Consider the following 19816-nt stretch of genomic DNA (forward strand, 5'->3'; position numbering starts at 1 on the left):
CCCTTTTCCCACTGCCTATGTCTACCGCCATCGCCTCCAGCCAAGCCGGCAGCAGTCGCTGCAAGTTCCTCGGGTGGGTTCTGCCACTTTCTAATACAGTGGTACCTCGAGATACGAGTTTAATTCGTTCCGGACCTGGGCTCTTAAGTCGAGCAGCTCTTATCTCGAACGACTTTTCCCCATAGGAATTAATGTAAATAATTTTAATTGGTTCCAGCCCTCAAAAAACTCACAAAGTTAGTCTAAATTATGCAGAAAGACATGTTTTTAATGAAGAAATGTACATGTACATATAAATGAATAATGAAGTTTCTTTCACTTAACTTGTAAACTTTCTTAAACTTTTAAATTTACATATGTTCAACTTCTCTGCCACCCAATCCTGTAGGACAGAGGTCCCCAACCCTTTTTGCACCAGGAAACGGCTTTAAGCGATCAAGAGAGGAATGGGTGAATGAATGGACGGAGGGTGGGAAGGAAGGAAGGAAAGAGGGAAGGGACAGGAACAGAGGAAGGAAGCAAGGAAACTTATGAAAGGGGAGAGTAAGAGAGGAATGAGTGAAGGGAGGGAGGGAGGGAAGAAGGTGGGAAGGAGAAAGAAAAGAAGAAATAGAGGAAGGGAAGGTAAAAGAGAGAAAGAAAAAGAGCAAGAAAGAAAGAAAGAAAGGGGGAAGGGACAGGAACAGAGGAAGGAAGCAAGGAAACTTATGAAAGGGGAGAGTAAGAGAGGAATGAGTGAAGGGAGGGAGGGAGGGAAGAAGGTGGGAAGGAGAAAGAAAAGAAGAAATAGAGGAAGGGAAGGTAAAAGAGAGAAAGAAAAAGAGCAAGAAAGAAAGCTGCAAGCACCCCCCCCCCGAGCCCCCCAGGCCGGCTGCAACCTTTTAAAACACGCGCGCCGCTTCGCAGCTGTCTCCTGAAGCCGAACGCGGAAGTTAGCGTTTGGCTTCAGGAGACAGCTCCTTGGCGCTTGTATCTCGAATTTGGGCTTGTAAGTAGAACAAAAATATCTCTCCCCTCCCAGCTCTTATCTCGAGTTGCTCTTAAGTAGAGCAGCTCTTATGTCGGGGTTCCACTGTAATCTCTGCACTTTCTACAGCCGCCTGGCTGGGCTGCCCAGAGGGAGTGGCAGCTCCCACCCAAGGAACCTGCAGCGATGGCTGCCGGCGGGAGAAGGAAAGGGAGCCGCAGCTGCCCCCGCCCGCCATGGATGGGTGGGTGCCGAGCCTCTCGGTTGTGGCCTCTCCGCCCCCATCCCCCTGCCAGACCACAAGGGGATGGGGAGTGTGCACGCACGCGCAACATTCAGAATAAGAAAAACCTTCGCCATTCAAAAAAAGAAAAACTTTAGCCGGCCTCGCACTTTCGTCGCTCCCCGCCCCCAACTCCAACGCCCGGCTCCATGTAAAATCTCATGTGCTGCCGCGGGCCGGATAAATTGCCTCAGCAGGCCGCATCCGGCCCCCAGGCTGTAGTTTGGGGACCGCTGCCTTACAAAGTCAAGATGATAATATTCATTTTAGCCAATGGGATGAAATCAAAGGACAGATCAAAGGTTTGTTTGGTTTAATTCTGGTTGTACGGTTTTAAGGTGGACCAGGCTATGATGGACTTAGAGGGATCCAGTTCCATTTTACAGGATGAACCCTCAAGCAGCACAGTGAGAAAAAATTATCTTGCTGGAGTCTGATGGACACTGCAGGGTTGTTGTTGTCTCTGGAGATGCTAAAACAGTCTACTCTGAATTTGGTAAAGTTGCTTTTGAGATTGGGTCTCCTGAATAGGTGAGTGTCTTGTGGTGCGACTGATTGACAGACCCTGGACAAGTATCCTTTTTAACTGCATTTATTTTATTTTATTTATTTATTTATTTATTTATTTATTTATTTATTTATTTATTCATCTATCTATCTATCTATCTATCTATCTAGCTAGCTAGCTAGCTAGCTAGCTAGCTAGCTAGCTAGCTAGCTAGCTAGCTAGCTATCTATCTAGCTAGCTAGCTATCTAGCTAGCTATCTAGCTAGCTAGCTATTTATTGTTAGAGTTGGAAGGCAGGTCATCAAGTCCAACCCCCTGCCTAAGCAGGAACCCTATAGCATCCCAGCCAAATGGCAGTCCAATTTCCTCTTTAAAATGTCCAGAGTATTGGAGTTCACAACATCCGCTGGTAGGTTGTTCCCCTGGTTGATCGTTCTGACCGTCAGGAAGTTCTTCCTTATTCCCAGGTTGAATCTCTCCTTGGTCAGCTTCCAGCCGTTGTTCCTCGTCCGGCCCTCCGGTGCCCTGGAGAATAAAGTGATCCCCTCCTCTCTGTGGCAACCCCTCGTATACCTGTAGACTGCTATCATGTCCGCTCTGGCCCTCCTTTTCTCTAGGCTTTTCTCATTGGCAGCATATGGCAGTTCTGAACGGCAAACAGACCTGAGGTGATTTTCACCTCAGCTTCGGCGAAGTATTTGGAATGGCTTGTGGTCAGTCTGTTTGTCTCTCTGCGACTTGAGGCAGTTGACTTTGTCCACATTGTCAGTTTGGTCCTTGGACATGACATTGTCATGGTGAACAGCCAGGGTTCTGTCTGGGATGACCGTTGACAGGGTATGGTGCATTTCAGCCATTGATCTCTTGTACATCTCAGAAGCACATGCCTCATCAATGGCAGTGTGCAGGGTGAGGTCTTTTCTGGCCATGAGCCGATGTTGCAGTCGCAAGTTCCTCATGCCTCGCACCAGCTGTTCTAGTAGGGAGTCCACATATCATGGAACTCAATGGGTTGCAGCTTTCCTGAGGGAAGGCACATATTGGTTTATGGTTTCTCCCTCACGTTGAAGTTTCTTCCAGAATGCAAAGCGCTGGGAAATATAGGAAGGATCTGGAGAATAATGGTCCTTCAGTTTCCTCAGCAATGTGTCCCATGGCACTGTATACCTGGGCTGCAGGGTCACCAATGTTCTGGCTGTGGCAAAAATTTGTGGGCCACAAGAAGTGAGGAAATGGGCACACTTTTTGTTCACTTGGGGGAAACATTCAAAGGAATCCAGGTATGCATCTCAGGTTTCACTTGCCAGTTGGAAAATGGGTGAATGATGCAGGGGAAGACATCCTTAAAAGGATGGAAAATTAAGGAATATTTAGCTTAACTGTTGTGAAGACATTCACCTTGAATAAGGCAGGAAAAGTCAGCTCTCTTCAAGTGACCTGTTCAAACTGTCTCCTCAGTATCTCACCCCCATCACCAGCGTTCTAACTTGGGTAGAATGATTGTCAGGATCTGAGACAAGACAGTGATTATAATGAAACCCCTTTTTAAGAACATCTGTCAACAGGATAAAGCAGTAACTGGCACAGGCATCTCTCTGTCAGGCTGCTATTTATATGATGGCTGTCAAAAATGATAGCCAATAGCGGGGCTGTAATTTTCCCACCAGCTGAGCTGCCAACAGACAACCAATAGGAAAATAGCTCTTAGCTGCTAGGTAGATTTCAAGTGTGGTGATGCAGCAAACATGAAGAAATGTGAAGTACTGTGTTAGATTAGGATTATGGAGCCCTGGTTCATCCCTAGATTCCATTAGATAATACAAAACAGTTCCTGCCTCTCAAGTTAGCATCCTTGGCGTGGTCATTTTAATACATATCTTGCGGGTGGAAATTTTTTTATTCTGCAGTCTTGATAGAGGTATTTTCTGATTCACCAGGTTAGCAGAAAAGTTAAAGAAAAAAACAATACGCCCATCAGAGCTCCTCGTGTCTTTCAAACAACCTGTAGGAAAAACTCGATTGCATGTGAAAGCTGCTCATTATATGGTGGTGACCTTGGACCTCTTGAAAGAGAAGCTGCAGGATGTATTTCCTCAGGAATTCAACATCACAGGTATTTTGCATACTTGGAACTAATACACTAACCAAAAGTAAAGGCAAAGTTTTCCTTGCCAGTTGTGTTCAACTCTAAGGCACAGTACTCATCTCCGTTTCTTGGCCAAGGGAGGCAGCATAGTCTGAAGGCATTTTCTATGATCATGTGGCCAGCAGGGCTATACACCAAAAGTGGACAAAATGCTGTTACCTTCCCACCAAAGTGATACCTATTAATCTACTTGCATTTGCATGCTTTCAAACTGCTAGGTAACAGTGGTGAAATCCAAATATTTTTAAAGGAATCCTTAATCTGAATATTGTATTGGCAGTTCTGTGCTAGCAAAAACTTCAGAAGAGAAGGATTGTGGGGTCGTGATTTCCGACAGTCTCAAAATGGGTGAACAGTGCAGTCAGACGGTAGGGAAAGTGAGTAGAATGCTTGGCTGCATAGCTAGAGGTATAACAAGCAGGAAGAAGGAGGTTGTGATACCGCTGTATAGAGCGCTGGTGAGACCACATTTGGAATACTGTGTTCAGTTCTGGAGACCTCAGCTACAAAAAGATATTGATAAAATTGAACGGGTCCAAAGACGGGCTACAAAAATGGTGGAAGTTCTTAAGCCTAAAACTTATCAGGAAAGACTTAATGAACTCAATCTGTATAGTCTGGAAGACAGAAGGGAAAGGCGGGACATGATCGAAACATTTAAATATGTTAAAGGGTTAAATAAGGTCCAGGACGGAAGTGTTTTTAATAGGAAAGTGAACACAAGAACAAGGGGACACAATCTGAAGTTAGTTGGGGGAAAGATCAAAAGCAACATGAGAAAATATTATTTTACTGAAAGAGTAGTAGATCCTTGGAACAAACTTCCAGCAGACGTGGTTGGTAAATCCACAGTCACTGAATTTAAACATGCCTGGGATAAACATATATCCATCCTAAGATAAAATACAGAAAATAGTATAAGGGCAGACTAGATGGACCATGAGGTCTTTTTCTGCCATCAGTCTTCTATGTTTCTATGTTTCTAACCTGTAGTCTCGTGCTTTGACTTCTCACAGAAAGTAGGTTGTGTTTTAATCTTTGCCCTTCTCTATTTCTTGCAATGCAGTTTCCCTAGTGGGAAAACAAACCTATATGAAGGGAAGTACCCGTTCCTGAAAAGGTTGATGCAGATTTATTAGGAGAAGCTTTGCAAAAACAATGTGTATTTGTCAAAATTGTAGACAAGGACTGTACGGTTTGGAAAAATGTGCAAATATCCTTTAAAAGATGCCTGTAATCTAATCTTTTTTTTTAACTCAAATTTGTAGAAACCTAAGATGAATGAAATATGAGGAACTGAGAAAAAAACTGAATTGGCAGATTTAACCATTCATTTTGACCACAGAGTTCATGTATTTTTCTTGTCCATTTATTTTCAAAGAGGAAACAAAAGAAGGTTTTTTTTAAAAAAAATCTAAGAATGTAAACTTTTAATGTTAGATGTCAGTTGATGGTTGGGTGGGGCAACTAACAGAGACATGGATAATGAGTGTTGGTAAGAAACTAATATTTTATATGGAAGCATTTTGTCTTCATGACAATTTTATGGGAAATCTTTTCAGAGAATGCTTTTCATTGTTCCACCCTCCCCTCAAATCCCGTCCTATGCAACAGGAAGATTTGTTTTCTTCATTATTTTCAATATTTTTTATGACGTGCTAAACAGATTCAGCTGCATAATAATGCATGAGACTGTATTAAAACACTACCCAGAGCTCCCTTTGAAGGAGATGGGCAGTTTAGAAATAGGAAATATAAACAAAAAATAAACAATAAATATTTGTAAGGCATGGCAGAAAGAAACGTTAATGCTGATATACCTACAATTATATCAATATAATCCCAGCAGCGGATTAGATCCCACAGAGTTGGCCTTCTCCGGGTCCCATCGACTAAACAATGTCGTCTGGCGGGGCCTAGGGGAAGAGCCTTCTCTGTGGTGGCCCCAGCCCTCTGGAATCAACTCCCCCCGGAGATTCGAACTGCCCCCACCCTCCTCGCCTTCTGCAAGACCTTGAAGACCTATCTATGTCACCAGGCATGGGACAATTAATGTATCCCCTTCTCTGACCATTAAGAGTTATGTGTGGTTGTGATTGTATAGTATTGATTATTTTTTAAGATAGCACGTTTTTTGTCATAGTTTTAACTATTAGATTTGTACTGTACTGTTTTATTGCTGTTGTGAGCTGCCCCGAGTCTTCGGAGAGGGGCAGCATACAAGTTTAATACATTATTCATTATTATTATTATTATTATTATTATTATTATTGTTGTTGTTTTTGTTTTTGTTTTTGTTTTTTTGTTTGTTTTTTTTGTTTTGCTGTTTTGCTGTTTTGCTGTTTTGCTGTTTTGCTGTTTTGCTGTTTTGCTGTTTTGCTGTTTTGCTGTTTTGCTGTTTTGCTGTTTTGCTGTTTTGCTGTTTTGTTGTTTTTGTTATTACTATTGTTATTTCCGATTCTAACTATTAGATTTCTCATTATACAGTATAGAAACATAGAAGACTGACGGCAGAAAAAGACCTCATGGTCCATCTAGTCTGCCCTTTTACTATTTCCTGTATTTTATCTTGCAATGGATATATGTTTATCCCAGGCATGTTTAAATTCAGTTACTGTGGATTTCCCAACCACGTCTGCTGGAAGTTTGTTCCAAGGATCTACTACTCTTTCAGTAAAATAATATTTTCTCAAGTTGCCTTTGATCTTTCCCCCAACTAACTTCAGATTGTGTCCCCTTGTTCTTGTGTTCACTTTCCTGTTAAAAACACTTCCCTCCTGAACCCTATTTAACCCTTTAACATATTTAATGTTTTTATCATTGCTGTAAGCCGCCCCGAGTCTACGGAGAGGGGCGGCATACAAATCTAATAAATGTTGTTGTTATTATTATTATTATTATTATTATTATTATTATTATTATTATTATTACTTTTATAGTTCTTTATCAAACCCTATAAGAGCATAAATCCTGCTTTTTGGTTTGTAAAGCATAATTCAGGAGTTCTAGTCTTGCATTCTTCTGTTATTTTTGTCGCCCTGAAGTCTAAATCCCTGTGTTTTCCTACAGATGTGCTCTCCCCTTCCCAGATACAAACTATCTACAAGGCAACCGGATGTGCTTCCCAAGACTTCTGTGCAAAGGAGTGTGATGAGACGAGCCCTTACCGGACCATTACAGGCGAATGCAATAACCTGTATGATTCTAGAATATAAAAGGACCATGTTTTGGTAGCCAAGACTCTAGTCCAGTGATGGCGAACCTTTTTTTGCTCATGTGCCAAAAGATTGTGTGCATGGGCAATAGTGCGTACATGTGTGCCCGCACTCATAATGCAATGCCCTCCCACCCATACATGCATGCACAACCCCCCCTCCAGTGAATGAGCACAGGCCTCACTGAACCCTCCAGACTTCCGGTAGGTCCATTGGACAGTTTGTTACCTTCCCCAGGCTTCAGAAAAGCCTCCGCAGCCTGTGGATGGCAAAAAACAGCCCAATAGGCCAACTGGAAGTTCTAGTTGGCCTGTTGGGCCATTTTTGGCCATCCGCAGGCTCCAGAGGCTTTCCTGAAGCCTGGGGAGGGTGAAAACGGCCTCCCTCCACCCTCCAGAGGGCCAAAAATCAACTGGCCCACACACATATGTACACTGGAGTTGACATAGGGCAAAGTCTCATGTGCCCTCAGGTATGGCTTTGCGTGCCACCTGTGGCATCCCTACCATAGGTTGCCATCATGGCCCTAGTCTAATTGTTTTTAATTGCTAATGGCTGCTAAGTGAAGAGGGTCATATTTTAAGTTTTTTTTAAATAACTATTTTGGGTTTCTTTAAAAAAAACCTGTGATATTTAATTTAAGATGTGCATTGGTTTTGATCCGTTACTCATCTCAAAATGGCCAGAAAAATGTAGAATCAGTTTCTGACCATTGACCAAGCATTGGTCTACGGAGAGGGGTGGCATATAAATCCAATAAATCTAATCTAAATCTAATCTAATTGGTCATAAGTGGCTTTAAAAGCTTCCTGGGTCACAGGAGTGAGAGCCAAGTCACATTCATTCATTCATTCATTCATTCATTCATTCATTCATTTGACTTTTATGCCACCCCTCTCTAAGGACTCAGGGCGGCTCACAAAATATAATAAAACAATACATAACATTTCGGGTCCAATTAATTGGACTCAAATGAGATATCCACCGGCTAATATGTTTTATGTATGGTATGACTGGGTTGTTTGATTATTTTAATGATATGAGTTTTAAATGTCTTTTTTAAGTATTGGATTTGTTACATTCTTTATCACTGTTGTGAGCCACTCCGGGTCTCTGGAGAGGGTCGGCATACAAATCTAATAAATTATTATTATTATTATTATTATTATTATTATTATTATTATTATTATTATTCAATTCAATTCAATTCAATTTATTAGATTTGTATGCCGCCCCTCTCCGAAGACTTCTTCTTTCTTCTTCTTCTTCTTCTTCTTCTTCTTCTTCTTCTTCTTCTTCTTCTTCTTCTTCTTCTTCTTCTTGTTATTATTATTATTATTATTATTATTATTATTATTATTATTATTGTGTCAGTACAACACAGCAAACGAGATCACTTTGCTGGATTTCGTATTTCATCACCAGTCGGGCACTTCCCAAGCACCTAGGACTGCATGATGTATTGTTATTGTTATTATTGTTATTATTAATAATAATAACAATAATAATTAATTAATTATATAATCTAAATCTAAAAACCCTAAAACCCCCAGTCATTCTCATTCAATCAGTTTCTCTCAGACCATTTATCGGCCAGGGGGCAAGAATCTGATGGCCCCAGGCCTGGAGACATAAGTGAGTCTTGAGACAGTTATGGAATGCAAGGAGGGTGGGAGTAATACGGGTCTTGGGGGGAGTTGATTCCAGAGGGCTGGGACCCCCACAGAGAAGGCTCTTCCCCTAGGCCCCGCCAATCAGCATTGTCTATTTGACAGGACCTGGAGAAGGCCAACTCTGTGGGACTTAACCGGTCGCTGAGATTCATGCGGCAGAGGCAGTCCTGTAGGTATTCTGGTCCGATGCCATGTAGGTCTGTCTGTCTGTCTGTCTGTCTGTCTGTCTGTCTGTCTGTCTGTCTGTCTGTCTGTCTGTCTGTCTGTCTGTCTATCTATCTATCTATCTATCTATCTATCTATCTATCTATCTATCTATCTATCTATCTATTAGATTTGTATGCCACCCCTCTCCGTAGACTCGGGGCAGCTAACAACAATAACAAATCTAATATTAAAATAACTAAGGTCATAACTAACACTTTGAATTGTGACCGGAAACTGATCGGCAGCCAATGAAATCTGCAGAGTGTTGGAGAGATATGTACATGACTGCTTGTGGGGCTGCGTTCTGCACAATTTGCAGTTTCCAAACACTCTTCAGAAGTAGCCCCATGTAGAGAGCATTGCAGTGGTCGAGGTGATAAGAGCATGAGTGACTTTGAGCAAAGCCTCCCTGTCCAAATAGGGCCACAACTGGTGCACCAGTGGACATGGGTGAATGACCTCCTCGCCACAGCCGAAACATGCCCATTGCCCAGAAGTCTGCTAGTACGCTATTCTCAGGAAGAAGCTGGTTACCCCAGCATCTTTCCTATCTCAGTTAGTAATTCAACGCATGAGAATCCAAATACAGGAAGTCCTCAACTTACAACAGTTTGTTTAGTGTCTGTTCAAAGTTACAATGGCCCTGAAAAAAGTGACTTAGTGAATAGATTGACAGTGGTGAATCTGCATTGGTTGCCGATCAGTTTCCAGTCACAATTCAAAATGTTGGTTATGACCTATAAAGCCCTTCATGGCATCGGACCAGAATATCTCCGGGACCGCCTTCTGCCGCACAAATCCCAGCGACCGGTTAGGTCCCACAGAGTTGGCCTTCTCCGGGTCCCGTCGACTAAACAATGTCGTCTGGCGGGACCCAGGGGAAGAGCCTTCTCTGTGGCGGCCACGACCCTCTGGAATCAGCTCCCCCCAGAGATCAGAACTGCCCCCACCCTACTCGCCTTTCGTAAGCTCCTTAGAACCCACCTCTGTCGTCAGGCATGGGGGAATTGAGATATTCCTTTCCCCCCAGGCCTATACAATTTATGCATGGTATGTTTGTGTGCATGTTTGGCTTTTAATAAGGGTTTTTAGATATTTTAAATATTAGATTTGTCATACGCTGTTTTATTATTGTTGTTAGCCGCCCCGAGTCTACGGAGAGGGGCGGCATACAAATCTAATAAATAAATAAATGAAATAAATAAATTATTTTTTTAGCAGAGTGATGGCATTTGGGGGAAAAACTGTCCTTGTGACTTGCAGTGCTCTGTTGCATTGTTTTGAGAAAAGGAGTTGAAAAAGAAAGGCATTAAAAACCAGAACCATTTCATATTAAAATGATCTATTGCAGGTCCCATTTATAGGCCTCTGCATTTCTAATACCTAATTATTATTATTATTTTATTATTTATTTATTAGATTTGTATGCTGCCCTTCTCCAAAGACTCACAGGATACAATGTAAACAATACAGCAACAAATCTAATCAATTTAAAATTACAACTAAATACAGCCAATCAGCCAATTCATAAATATCAATAATTTATTTATTTATTTATTATTTATTATTTGGATTTGTATGCCGCCCCTCTCCGAAGACTCGGGGCGGCTCACAACACGATAGAACAAATCATAAATAATCCAAATAACTTTAAAATATTTAAGATTTAAAAGAGCCCCATATACTAACAGACACACACACAAGCATACCATATATAAATTGAACATGCCCGGGGGAGGTGTTTCAATTCCCCCATGCCTGATGGCAAAGGTGGGTTTTAAGGAGTTTACGGAAGGCAGGAAGAGTAGGGGCAGTTCTAATCTCTGGGGGGAGTTGGTTCCAGAGAGTCGGTGCCGCCACAGAGAAAGCTCTTCCCTGGGGCCCGCCAACTGACATTGTTTAGTTGATGGGACCCGGAGAAGGCCCACTCTGTGGGACCTAATCGGTCGCTGGGATTCGTGCGGCAGGAGGCGGTCTCGGAGATATTCTGGTCCAGTGCCATGAAGGGCTTTAAAGGTCATAACCAACACTTTGAATTGTGACCGGAAATTGATCGGCAGCCAATGCAGACTGCGGAGTGATGGTGAAACATGGGCATACCTAGGTAAGCCCATGACTGCTCTCGCAGCTGCATTCTGCACGATCTGAAGTTTCCGAACACTTTTCAAAGGTAGCCCCGTGTAGAGAGCATTACAGTAGTCGAACCTCGAGGTGAGGAGGGCATGAGTGACTGTGAGCAGTGAGTCCCGGTCCAAATAGGGCCGCAACTGGTGCACCAGGCGAACCTGGGCAAACGCCCCCCTCGCCACAGCTGAAAGATGGTTCTCTAATGTGAGCTGTGGATCAAGGATGACGCCCAAGTTGCGGACCCTCTCTGAGGGGGTCAATAATCCCCCCCAGGGTAATGGACGGACAGATGGAATTGTCCTTGGGAGGCAAAACCCACAGCCACTCCGTCTTATGTTAATATTAATAAACCTCAACATTTAATCAGAATATGGAAGATGTATTTGCCACAACATGTGTGAATGCAATTGTGATTTATTGTTGGATTTTAAGGGTTAGCATTGTGTGTAAAACAAGTCTTACTGCTTTTCAAAACTCTCTTCTAAATGAACTTTTGGGTTTCATGAACTATTGCAGGAGAATTCCTACTTTGGGAGCTAGCAACCGCCCCTATGTCAGGTGGCTGCCTCAAGAATATGAAGATGGCATCTCTCTCCCACGGGGCTGGACGGAAACGAAGAAGTATTTGGGATTTCCACTGCCCTTAGTAAGATCTAGTTCCTATTTCTCTCTCATCCCAGTATGCTCAGTTTGAACAGAGGAAAGGAGCCAGGATTTTAAGGGAGAAAGGCAATTGGAAGGGAGGAGAGAAACCAAGAGTTGAGGCAAGGGAATTATAGATGTAATTAATGAGTAATGTCTGCCAGAGCAGAAATGATGCAGGTAAGGTTTAAGGCCTATAAATGAACTGGTGCTTTTGTACACTAGTTACAGCACTCGAAAACAGGAATAGAGTTTCATGACAGATTCATGAAACTGTCAATCGTGTCTTAAAATTTTGCAAATGAAAAGATAGAGACTTCGTTGTGGTCAAATCCTGACTTGTTTAAATGAACTTTGAAGATATAACATAAATATATCAAGTAAGCAAACTACTATGGTACACATTGGGCTCCCAACTTGCTAAGCAGCCCTGAACAAAATCACCATCACAACTTAGACCTTTGGTCTATTTATTATATTTCAAAGACAAGATCAATTAAGAGGGAGACACAGTGTCATGTATATCATTTATATCTACAGAGAGGGGCAGAATACAAATCCAATAAATAATAAATGTACAACAATTAAGAAAGATAATTTTATAGAAATAAATAAACAAATTAAAAAGATTCGGAAAAATGGAACAAATTACCCATTTCGTTGATAGGGAGAATTGCCAGCATTAAGATGTCTATATTACCAAAATTAATATACTTGTTCCAAACCATTCCGATTAAATTAGATTTTGAAATTTTAAATAGAATGATATTGAAGTTTATTTGAGTAGGGGGAAAAAACCAAGAATTAAACTAAAATACTTGCAAGATAATAGAAAACAAGAGGGCTTTGGACTCCCTGATCTGGAATTGTACTACCAATTAGCTGCATTGCAATGGACAATAGATTGGATACAACTTAGTAATAAAAGAATACTAACGCTCGAGGGACATGATCTACAGGTTGGATGGCATGGGTTCCTATGGGACAAGAAACACAAAAAACACTCCTATTTTCAAAATCATAAAATCAGAGAATCCCTATACAAACTTTTGGCTAAAATAAAATATCAACCTTACAATTAATAATTAGCACATAACAGTGGTGAAATGCTACCAGTACGCCCCAGTTTTGGGGGTACCAGTAGTGCCGGCTGCCTGTGGTTTGGAGAACCAGTGGCGGCAGTATCACAAGGCTTCTCCCACTCTCCCAGATGTCACCATTTCCTTGTTTTTGCAAATGCGCAAAGCCTTTTGCGTGTGCGCAGAGGGTAAAACAGTTTGCATGACCAGTTTAGAAGGGCACGTTTCTGAACTGGTAGGGAAGGTAATTGGATTTCACCACTGGCACATAATATATTTGATATAAAAATAAATAAAATGAAATGAAATATAAAATAAAATAAAGTTAGATAACAGATAATTAGATAAAGCCTTTAGTTAATTGTTTGAGTTAATTGCTTTTAATGAAGTTTATATTTAATTATTTATATTTATATTTAATTTATATTTAATTATATTCATTTATATTTAATTCTTCTGCCTGAAGATCTTTTGAAGTTATTCTTCTCTCCTGTTTCATTAAGAAGGACACTCCTAGAGCAGCGGTTCTCAATCTCAAACTTTGCTTCCTTTTAAATACCTTTTGTGGCCACGGACCCTCAATATTTAAATCAAAACATCTCTTCAAGCCTTCATGGATGAGCTCGCGACCCCACAGAGGTCCGTGGACCACAGGATGAGAACCGCTGTTCCCAATGATTTCATTGGCAGTTTGTGCAAGTATATCTTTATCTTCTTTCTCCTAAATTAGCATGTAGCAATTTGTAGTTGTTTCCAAGGTGCGGTTTCATAAACCCCTTTGCTTTCCTTCTGTCTCTGCCACTCTTGATAATGGTTTCTTGGCAACAGGTCCGGGCTGTATCCAATGACATCGTCTTCTTTCCTAACAATAACCTCACGAATGATCGTTTCCGCTCAGTCTTGTTTATGCAGTGGGGGCAGTTTCTCGATCATGATATGGATTTTGGACCTGATGTAACAACGACCCTCACCTTCAGGAAAGGAATAGACTGCTTAAAGAGCTGTGTGAAAGAGCTGCCATGTTATCCGATCAAGGTATCAGAAATTCTGAATCTAATTTTGCATGCATTAGCAACTACCAAGAGATATTCAGGATGAGTGTCCCAAAAGTGCTTCTACAAAAGGCAACTTTGTTTTTCCTTGAAGATATTTCACTTCTCCTCCAAGAAGCTTCTTCAGTTCTGACTGATAAACCTCGAAGTGACCTCAACTCAGAGAGAGTGCTCACCACCAGATGATTGCAAGGAATATAAATCTTTCCATTCTCCCCCCTTCAGTCAGAACTGAAGAAGCTTCTTACAGAATAGAATAGAATAGAATAGAATGGAATGGAATGGAATAGGGTTTTTGATATTCCTCTGGTTGGCAGAATAAAAGAGACACCGTATTTTTCAAAGTATAAGACACACCTTTTTCCTCCCTAAAAGAGGCTGATAATTTGGGTGTGTCTTATACTCTGAATAAGACCTAACTAGCTGCTAACGATCTTCCCAGCTCTTACCTTGCAGACTCTTTCATTGTTATTCTCTGCAAAGAATGTTTTCCAAGCCCTAAGTCTTTGCAGGGTTTTTTTCATTGCTCTAACTTGCTCTGAATACGTTTCTTTTCAGCCCTAACCAGGTGCTAACAATGTTCCCAGCTCTTACTTGCTTGCAGGCTCTTTCATTGTTACTCTCTGCGAAGAAAGTTTTCCAAGCCCCAAGTCTTTGCAGGGTTTTTTTCATTGCTCTACTTGCTCCAAATGTTTCTTTCCAGCCCTAACCAGGTGCTAATGATTTTCCCAGCTCTTATTGGCTTGCAAACTCTTTCATTGTTACTCTCTCTAAATACATTTTTTTAAAGCCCTAACTTGGGGATAAAATAATGTGCTGAAGCTGACTAGACTAAGGATGATAGTCAGATGAATATCTGGTAAGCAGATTCTTTTCCCTATTTTCCTCCCAAAAAACTAAGGTGCGTCTTATACTATGAAAATATGGTGTGTGTTTTGGAACATGGGAATTTAAACTCGTCTTCATCTTTTCGTTCTAGATCCCACCCAATGATCCTACAAAAAAGCAGTTTGAGTGCATTCACTTTATGCGGTCAGCTCCTGCGTGCAACGGTGGCTATGCCATTCGCAACCAAATCAATGCACTCACATCATTTGTTGATGCCAGTATGGTGTACGCCAGTGAAGACAAGTGGTCAATGGACCTAAGAAATTTCACAAGTGACCTAGGTCTGTTGAGGGTGAATAACAGGTTCACTGATCGAGGCCTTGCCTTTCTCCCCTTTGGCGTTCCTGAAGGTTTTGAGGAGAATTGCAATATAACAAATACAAGCCTCAATATCCCCTGTTTTTTGGCAGGTAAGTTATTTTTATTTTTATTTTTTTATTTATTTTTTATTTTATTTTTATTTATTTTTTTATTTTTATTTTTTTTATTTTTTTATTTTTATTTTTATTTTTATTTTTATTTTTATTTTTATTTTTATTTTTATTTTTATTTTTATTTTTATTTTTATTTTTATTTTTATTTTTATTTTTATTTTTATTTTTATTTTTATTTTTATTTATTTTTTTCTTTATTTTTTATTTTTATTTTTATTTTTATTTTTATTTTTATTTTATTTTTATTTTTATTTTTATTTTTATTTTATTTATTTTTATTTTTTTATGTTTTATTTTTTTAATTCATTTGTTCGTTCATTCATTCGTTTGTTTGTTTGTTTGTTTGTTTGTTTGTTTGTTTAATTTGTATGACGCCCCTGTCCAAGGACTCAGGGCGGCTCACAGCATATACCAAAAAACATAACAATACAATTTATCCAATTAATATACTAAAAAAAATTCTTTAAAATTCTAACTTTAAAACATTCATTTGCATTCATTCAATAAATCACACTAAAGGCATTCGTTGGCCAGGGGGAAGAGCTAATGTCCCCAGATCTGGTGGCAAAGATGTATTTTTAAACTCTTTCAGAAGGCAAGGAGGGTGGGGGCAATGCGAATCTCCAGGGAGAGCTGATTCCAGAGGGTCGGGCCCCCCACAGAGAAGGCTCTTCCCCGAGGCCCCGCCAACCGACATTGTTTGGTCAATGGGACCCTAATAAGACCAAGTCTGTAGGACTCCACTGGACGCTGTGATTCGTGTGGCAGAAGGCAGTCTCGGAGATAATCTGGTCCGATGCCATGTAAGGCTTTATAGGTCATAACCAACACTTTGAATTGGGTCCGGAAGCTGATCGGCAGCCAATGCAGTCCGCGGAGTGATGACAAAATATGGGCATACCTTGGAAGGCCCATAACCGCTCGCGCGGCTGCATTTTGCATGATTTGAAGTTTCAGAACATTTTTCAAAGGTAGCCCCATGTAGAGAACATTGCAGTAGTCAAACCTCGTGGTGATAAGAGCATGAGCAAAGACTCCCTATCCAAATAAGTCCCCAAACTTGACAATTTTAAGGCTTGTGGACTTCAACTGAGGAATTCTGGGAGTTCAAGTCCACAAGTCTTAAAGTTGCCAAGTTTGAAGACCTCTGAGTTAAACGATACCAGGCTGTCAAAGAAAATGGGGGCTGGACACCATCAAAGGTGAAACCGGGCAGGGCATAGAAAAACTCAAAGAAATAGCACAAGGTTTAAGGTTTAAGGTTTAAGGTTTAAGGTTTATTGGATTTATATGCCGCCCCTCTCCGCAAACTCGGGGCGGCTCACAACAATAATAAAAAACAGTACAGTACACAATACCAAATCCAATGCCCACCCATCCAGTTCCAATTGAAATTAATAATCTCATAAAAAAGCAGTATATATAAAAAACAGGCACACAGTCAATCAATCAACAAAACAACATGGGCAAGGGGGAGGTGTTTTAGTTCCCCCATGCCTGACGGCAAAGGTGGGTCTTAAGGAGTTTACGAAAGGCAGGGAGGGTGGGGGCAATCCTAATCTCAGGGGGGAGCTGGTTCCAGAGGGTCGGGGCCCCCACAGAGAAGGCTCTTCCCCTGGGTCCCGCCAGACGACATTGTTTAGTCGACGGGACCCGGAGAAGGCCAACTCTGTGGGACCTAACCGGTCGCTGGGATTCGTGCGGCAGGAGGCGGTCCCGAAGATATTCTGGTCCGGTGCCATGAAGGGCTTTATAGGTCATAACCAACACTTTGAATTGGGACCGGAAACTGATCGGCAGCCAATGCAGACTGCGGAGTGTTGGAGTGATATGGGCATACTTGGAGAAGCCCATAATTGCTCTCGCAGCTGCATTCTGCACGATCTGAAGTTTCCGAACACTTTTCAAAGGTAGCCCCATGTAGAGAGCGTTACAGTAGTCGAGCCTCGAGGTGATGAGGGCATGAGTGACTGTGAGCAATGACTCCCGGTCCAAATAGGGCCGCAACTGGCGCACCAGGCGAACCTGGGCAAACGCCCCCCTCGCCACAGCTGAAAGGTATTTTTCTAATGTGAGCTGTGGATCGAGGAGGACGCCCAAGTTGCGGACCCTCTCTGAGGGGGTCAATAATTCCCCCCCCCCAGGGTAATGGACGGACAGATAGAATTGTCCTTGGGAGGCAAGACCCACAGCCACTCCGTCTTGTCTGGGTTGAGTTTGAGTTTGTTGACACCCATCCAGGCCCCAACAGCCTCCAGACACCGGCACATCACTTCCACTGCTTCGTTGACAAGATCAGAAGAGGTGGAGAGAACTGGCCCTTAGAGCCACCAAGAGTCAGACTCAACTAAATGGACATTGTCATCATCATCATCTTCTTCACACTCTCTATCTGAGTGGGGATGTAATAGTAAAATGGAGTCAGGGAGCCTAGGGAAGTCCTAATTTTGTGTGGCCAATAGCATCATCTCTGCCATAGTCCAAGAGAATGATTATTCTCATTCCTTCCATTTAGACGAGTGTTTTTCAATCTTTATCAACTTTAGGATGTGTGGATTTCAACTCTCAGAACTCCTCAGTCTACATCAGTGTTTCTCAACTCTAGCAACATTAACATGTATGAATGTCAGTTCTGAGAGTTTGTTTGTTTGTTTGTTTTTTATTTATTTATTTATTCATTCATTCATTCATTCATTTATTCATTTATTGGATTTGTATGCCGCCCCTCTCCAGAGACTCGGGGCGGCTAACAGCAACAATAAAACAGTGTACAATAGTAATCCCAAACTAAAAACGATTAAAAACCCATTAATATAAAAACCAAACATACATACATACATACCATGCATAGAATTATAAAGGCCTAGAGGGAAAGAGGATCTCAATTCCCCCATGCCTGATGGCAGAGGTGGGTTTTAAGTAGCTTACGAAAGGCAAGGAGGGTGGGGGCAATTCTAATCTCTGGGGGGAGTTGATTCCAGAGGGCCGGGGCCACCACAGAAAAGGCTCTTCCCCTAGGTCCCGCCAAGCGACATTGTTTAGTTGACGGGACCCGGAGAAGATCCACTCTGTGGGACATAACTGGTGGCTGGGATTCCTGCAGCAGAAGGCGGTCCCTGAGATAATCTGGTCCGGTGCCATGAAGGGCTTTATAGGTCATAACCAACACTTTGAATTGTGACCGGAAACTGATCGGCAACCAATGCAGACTGCGGAGTGTTGGTGTAACATGGGCATATTTGGGAAAGCTCATGATTGCTCTCGCAGCTGCATTCTGCACGGTCTGAAGTTTCCGAACAGTTGACGTTCATACATGTTTAAAGTTGCTAGAGTTGAGAATCACTGATCTAGACCATGTGGATGATCTGTTGAGAATTAGCTTGGTTTCACATTTTCTTGCAGAAGCTATAATTAACTTCCTCTAAACTGCATCATAGCTGAGATTCTTTGCATGACATATTAACCCTTTCCCTTCACTCACTTAGCTATCGCTAGAGAAGATTTACACAAGATATCCTTTTTGGCAACATACCCCCAGCCCCAAATTTCTGCTTCTTGTTCAAACACCTCATTTCGGAACAAAAGATTGACTGATGGCATCTCCGTGGCAATGATCCTTTCTTCTTCTGACTTTTCAAGGTGACAATCGAGCTAGTGAAATGCCAGGGTTGACTGTATTGCAAACACTTTTCATGCGGGAGCACAATCGTCTGGCCACTGAGCTGAAGAGGCTGAACCCACAAATGACTGGAGAAGAACTCTATCAGGAGGCCCGGAAAATAGTGGGAGCGATGATACAGGTGCAGGATGATTAATTCCAAGACTCTTTTACACAAAATGAAGGCACAATTCTGTTTAAGTATCTTACACACTTTGTGCAGCCCAGGATAACCAGCCCTCTGGAGCAGGGGTGGGGAACTGTGGCCCCTTTGTCACCTGTGGACTTCAATACCCAGAATTCCTGAGCTAGCCATGGTCCTCACCAAGGGTGGGTTGCTTCTGGTTCAGACCGGAAGTGATGATGACTCCAAGCATTGGCAGTTCTGTGTTAGCAAAAACTTCAGAATAGAAGGATTTATGGGTAGTGATTTCTGACAGTCTCAAAATGGGTGAGCAGTGTGGTCGGGCAGTAGGAAAAGCAAGTAGGATGCTTGGCTGCATAGTTAGAGGTATAACAAGCAGGAAGAGGGAGATTGTGATCCCCTTATATAGAGCGCTGGTGAGACCACATTTGGAATACTGTGTTCAGTTCTGGAGACCTCAGCTACAAAAAGATATTGACAAAATTGAACGGGTCCAAAGACGGGCTACAAGAATGGTGGAAGGTCTTAAGCATAAAACGAATCAGGAAAGACTTAATGAACTCAATCTGTATAGTCTGGAGGACAGAAGGAAAAGTGGGGACATGATCGAAACATTTAAATATGTTAAAGGGTTAAATAAGGTTCAGGAGGGAAGTGTTTTTAATAGGAAAGTGAACACAAGAACAAGGGGACACAATCTGAAGTTAGTTGGGGGAAAGATCAAAAGCAACATGAGAAAATATTATTTTACTGAAAGAGTAGTAGATCCTTGGAACAAACTTTCAGCAGATG

At 41.8% G+C, this 19816-nt stretch overlaps 1 protein-coding gene across 2 annotated transcripts in view; it reads left to right on the forward strand.

Moving 5' to 3' along the window:
* LOC139157881 (myeloperoxidase-like) overlaps positions 1-19816 on the forward strand; it is a 40426-nt gene that overhangs the window by 8646 nt on the left and 11964 nt on the right. Inside the window, exons 4-9 of one of the 2 annotated variants that reach the window (XM_070735104.1) lie at positions 3696-3871; positions 6974-7100; positions 11643-11772; positions 13676-13882; positions 14879-15197; positions 18861-19021. In XM_070735104.1, the coding sequence (XP_070591205.1) occupies positions 3696-3871; positions 6974-7100; positions 11643-11772; positions 13676-13882; positions 14879-15197; positions 18861-19021 (1120 nt within the window). The remainder of the gene's footprint in view (positions 1-3695; positions 3872-6973; positions 7101-11642; positions 11773-13675; positions 13883-14878; positions 15198-18860; positions 19022-19816) is intronic. The other variant, XM_070735105.1, reaches the window with a different exon arrangement.

The sequence above is a fragment of the Erythrolamprus reginae genome, chromosome 1 (assembly GCF_031021105.1).
Source record: "Erythrolamprus reginae isolate rEryReg1 chromosome 1, rEryReg1.hap1, whole genome shotgun sequence".
Taxonomy (NCBI): Eukaryota; Metazoa; Chordata; class Lepidosauria; order Squamata; family Dipsadidae; genus Erythrolamprus; species Erythrolamprus reginae.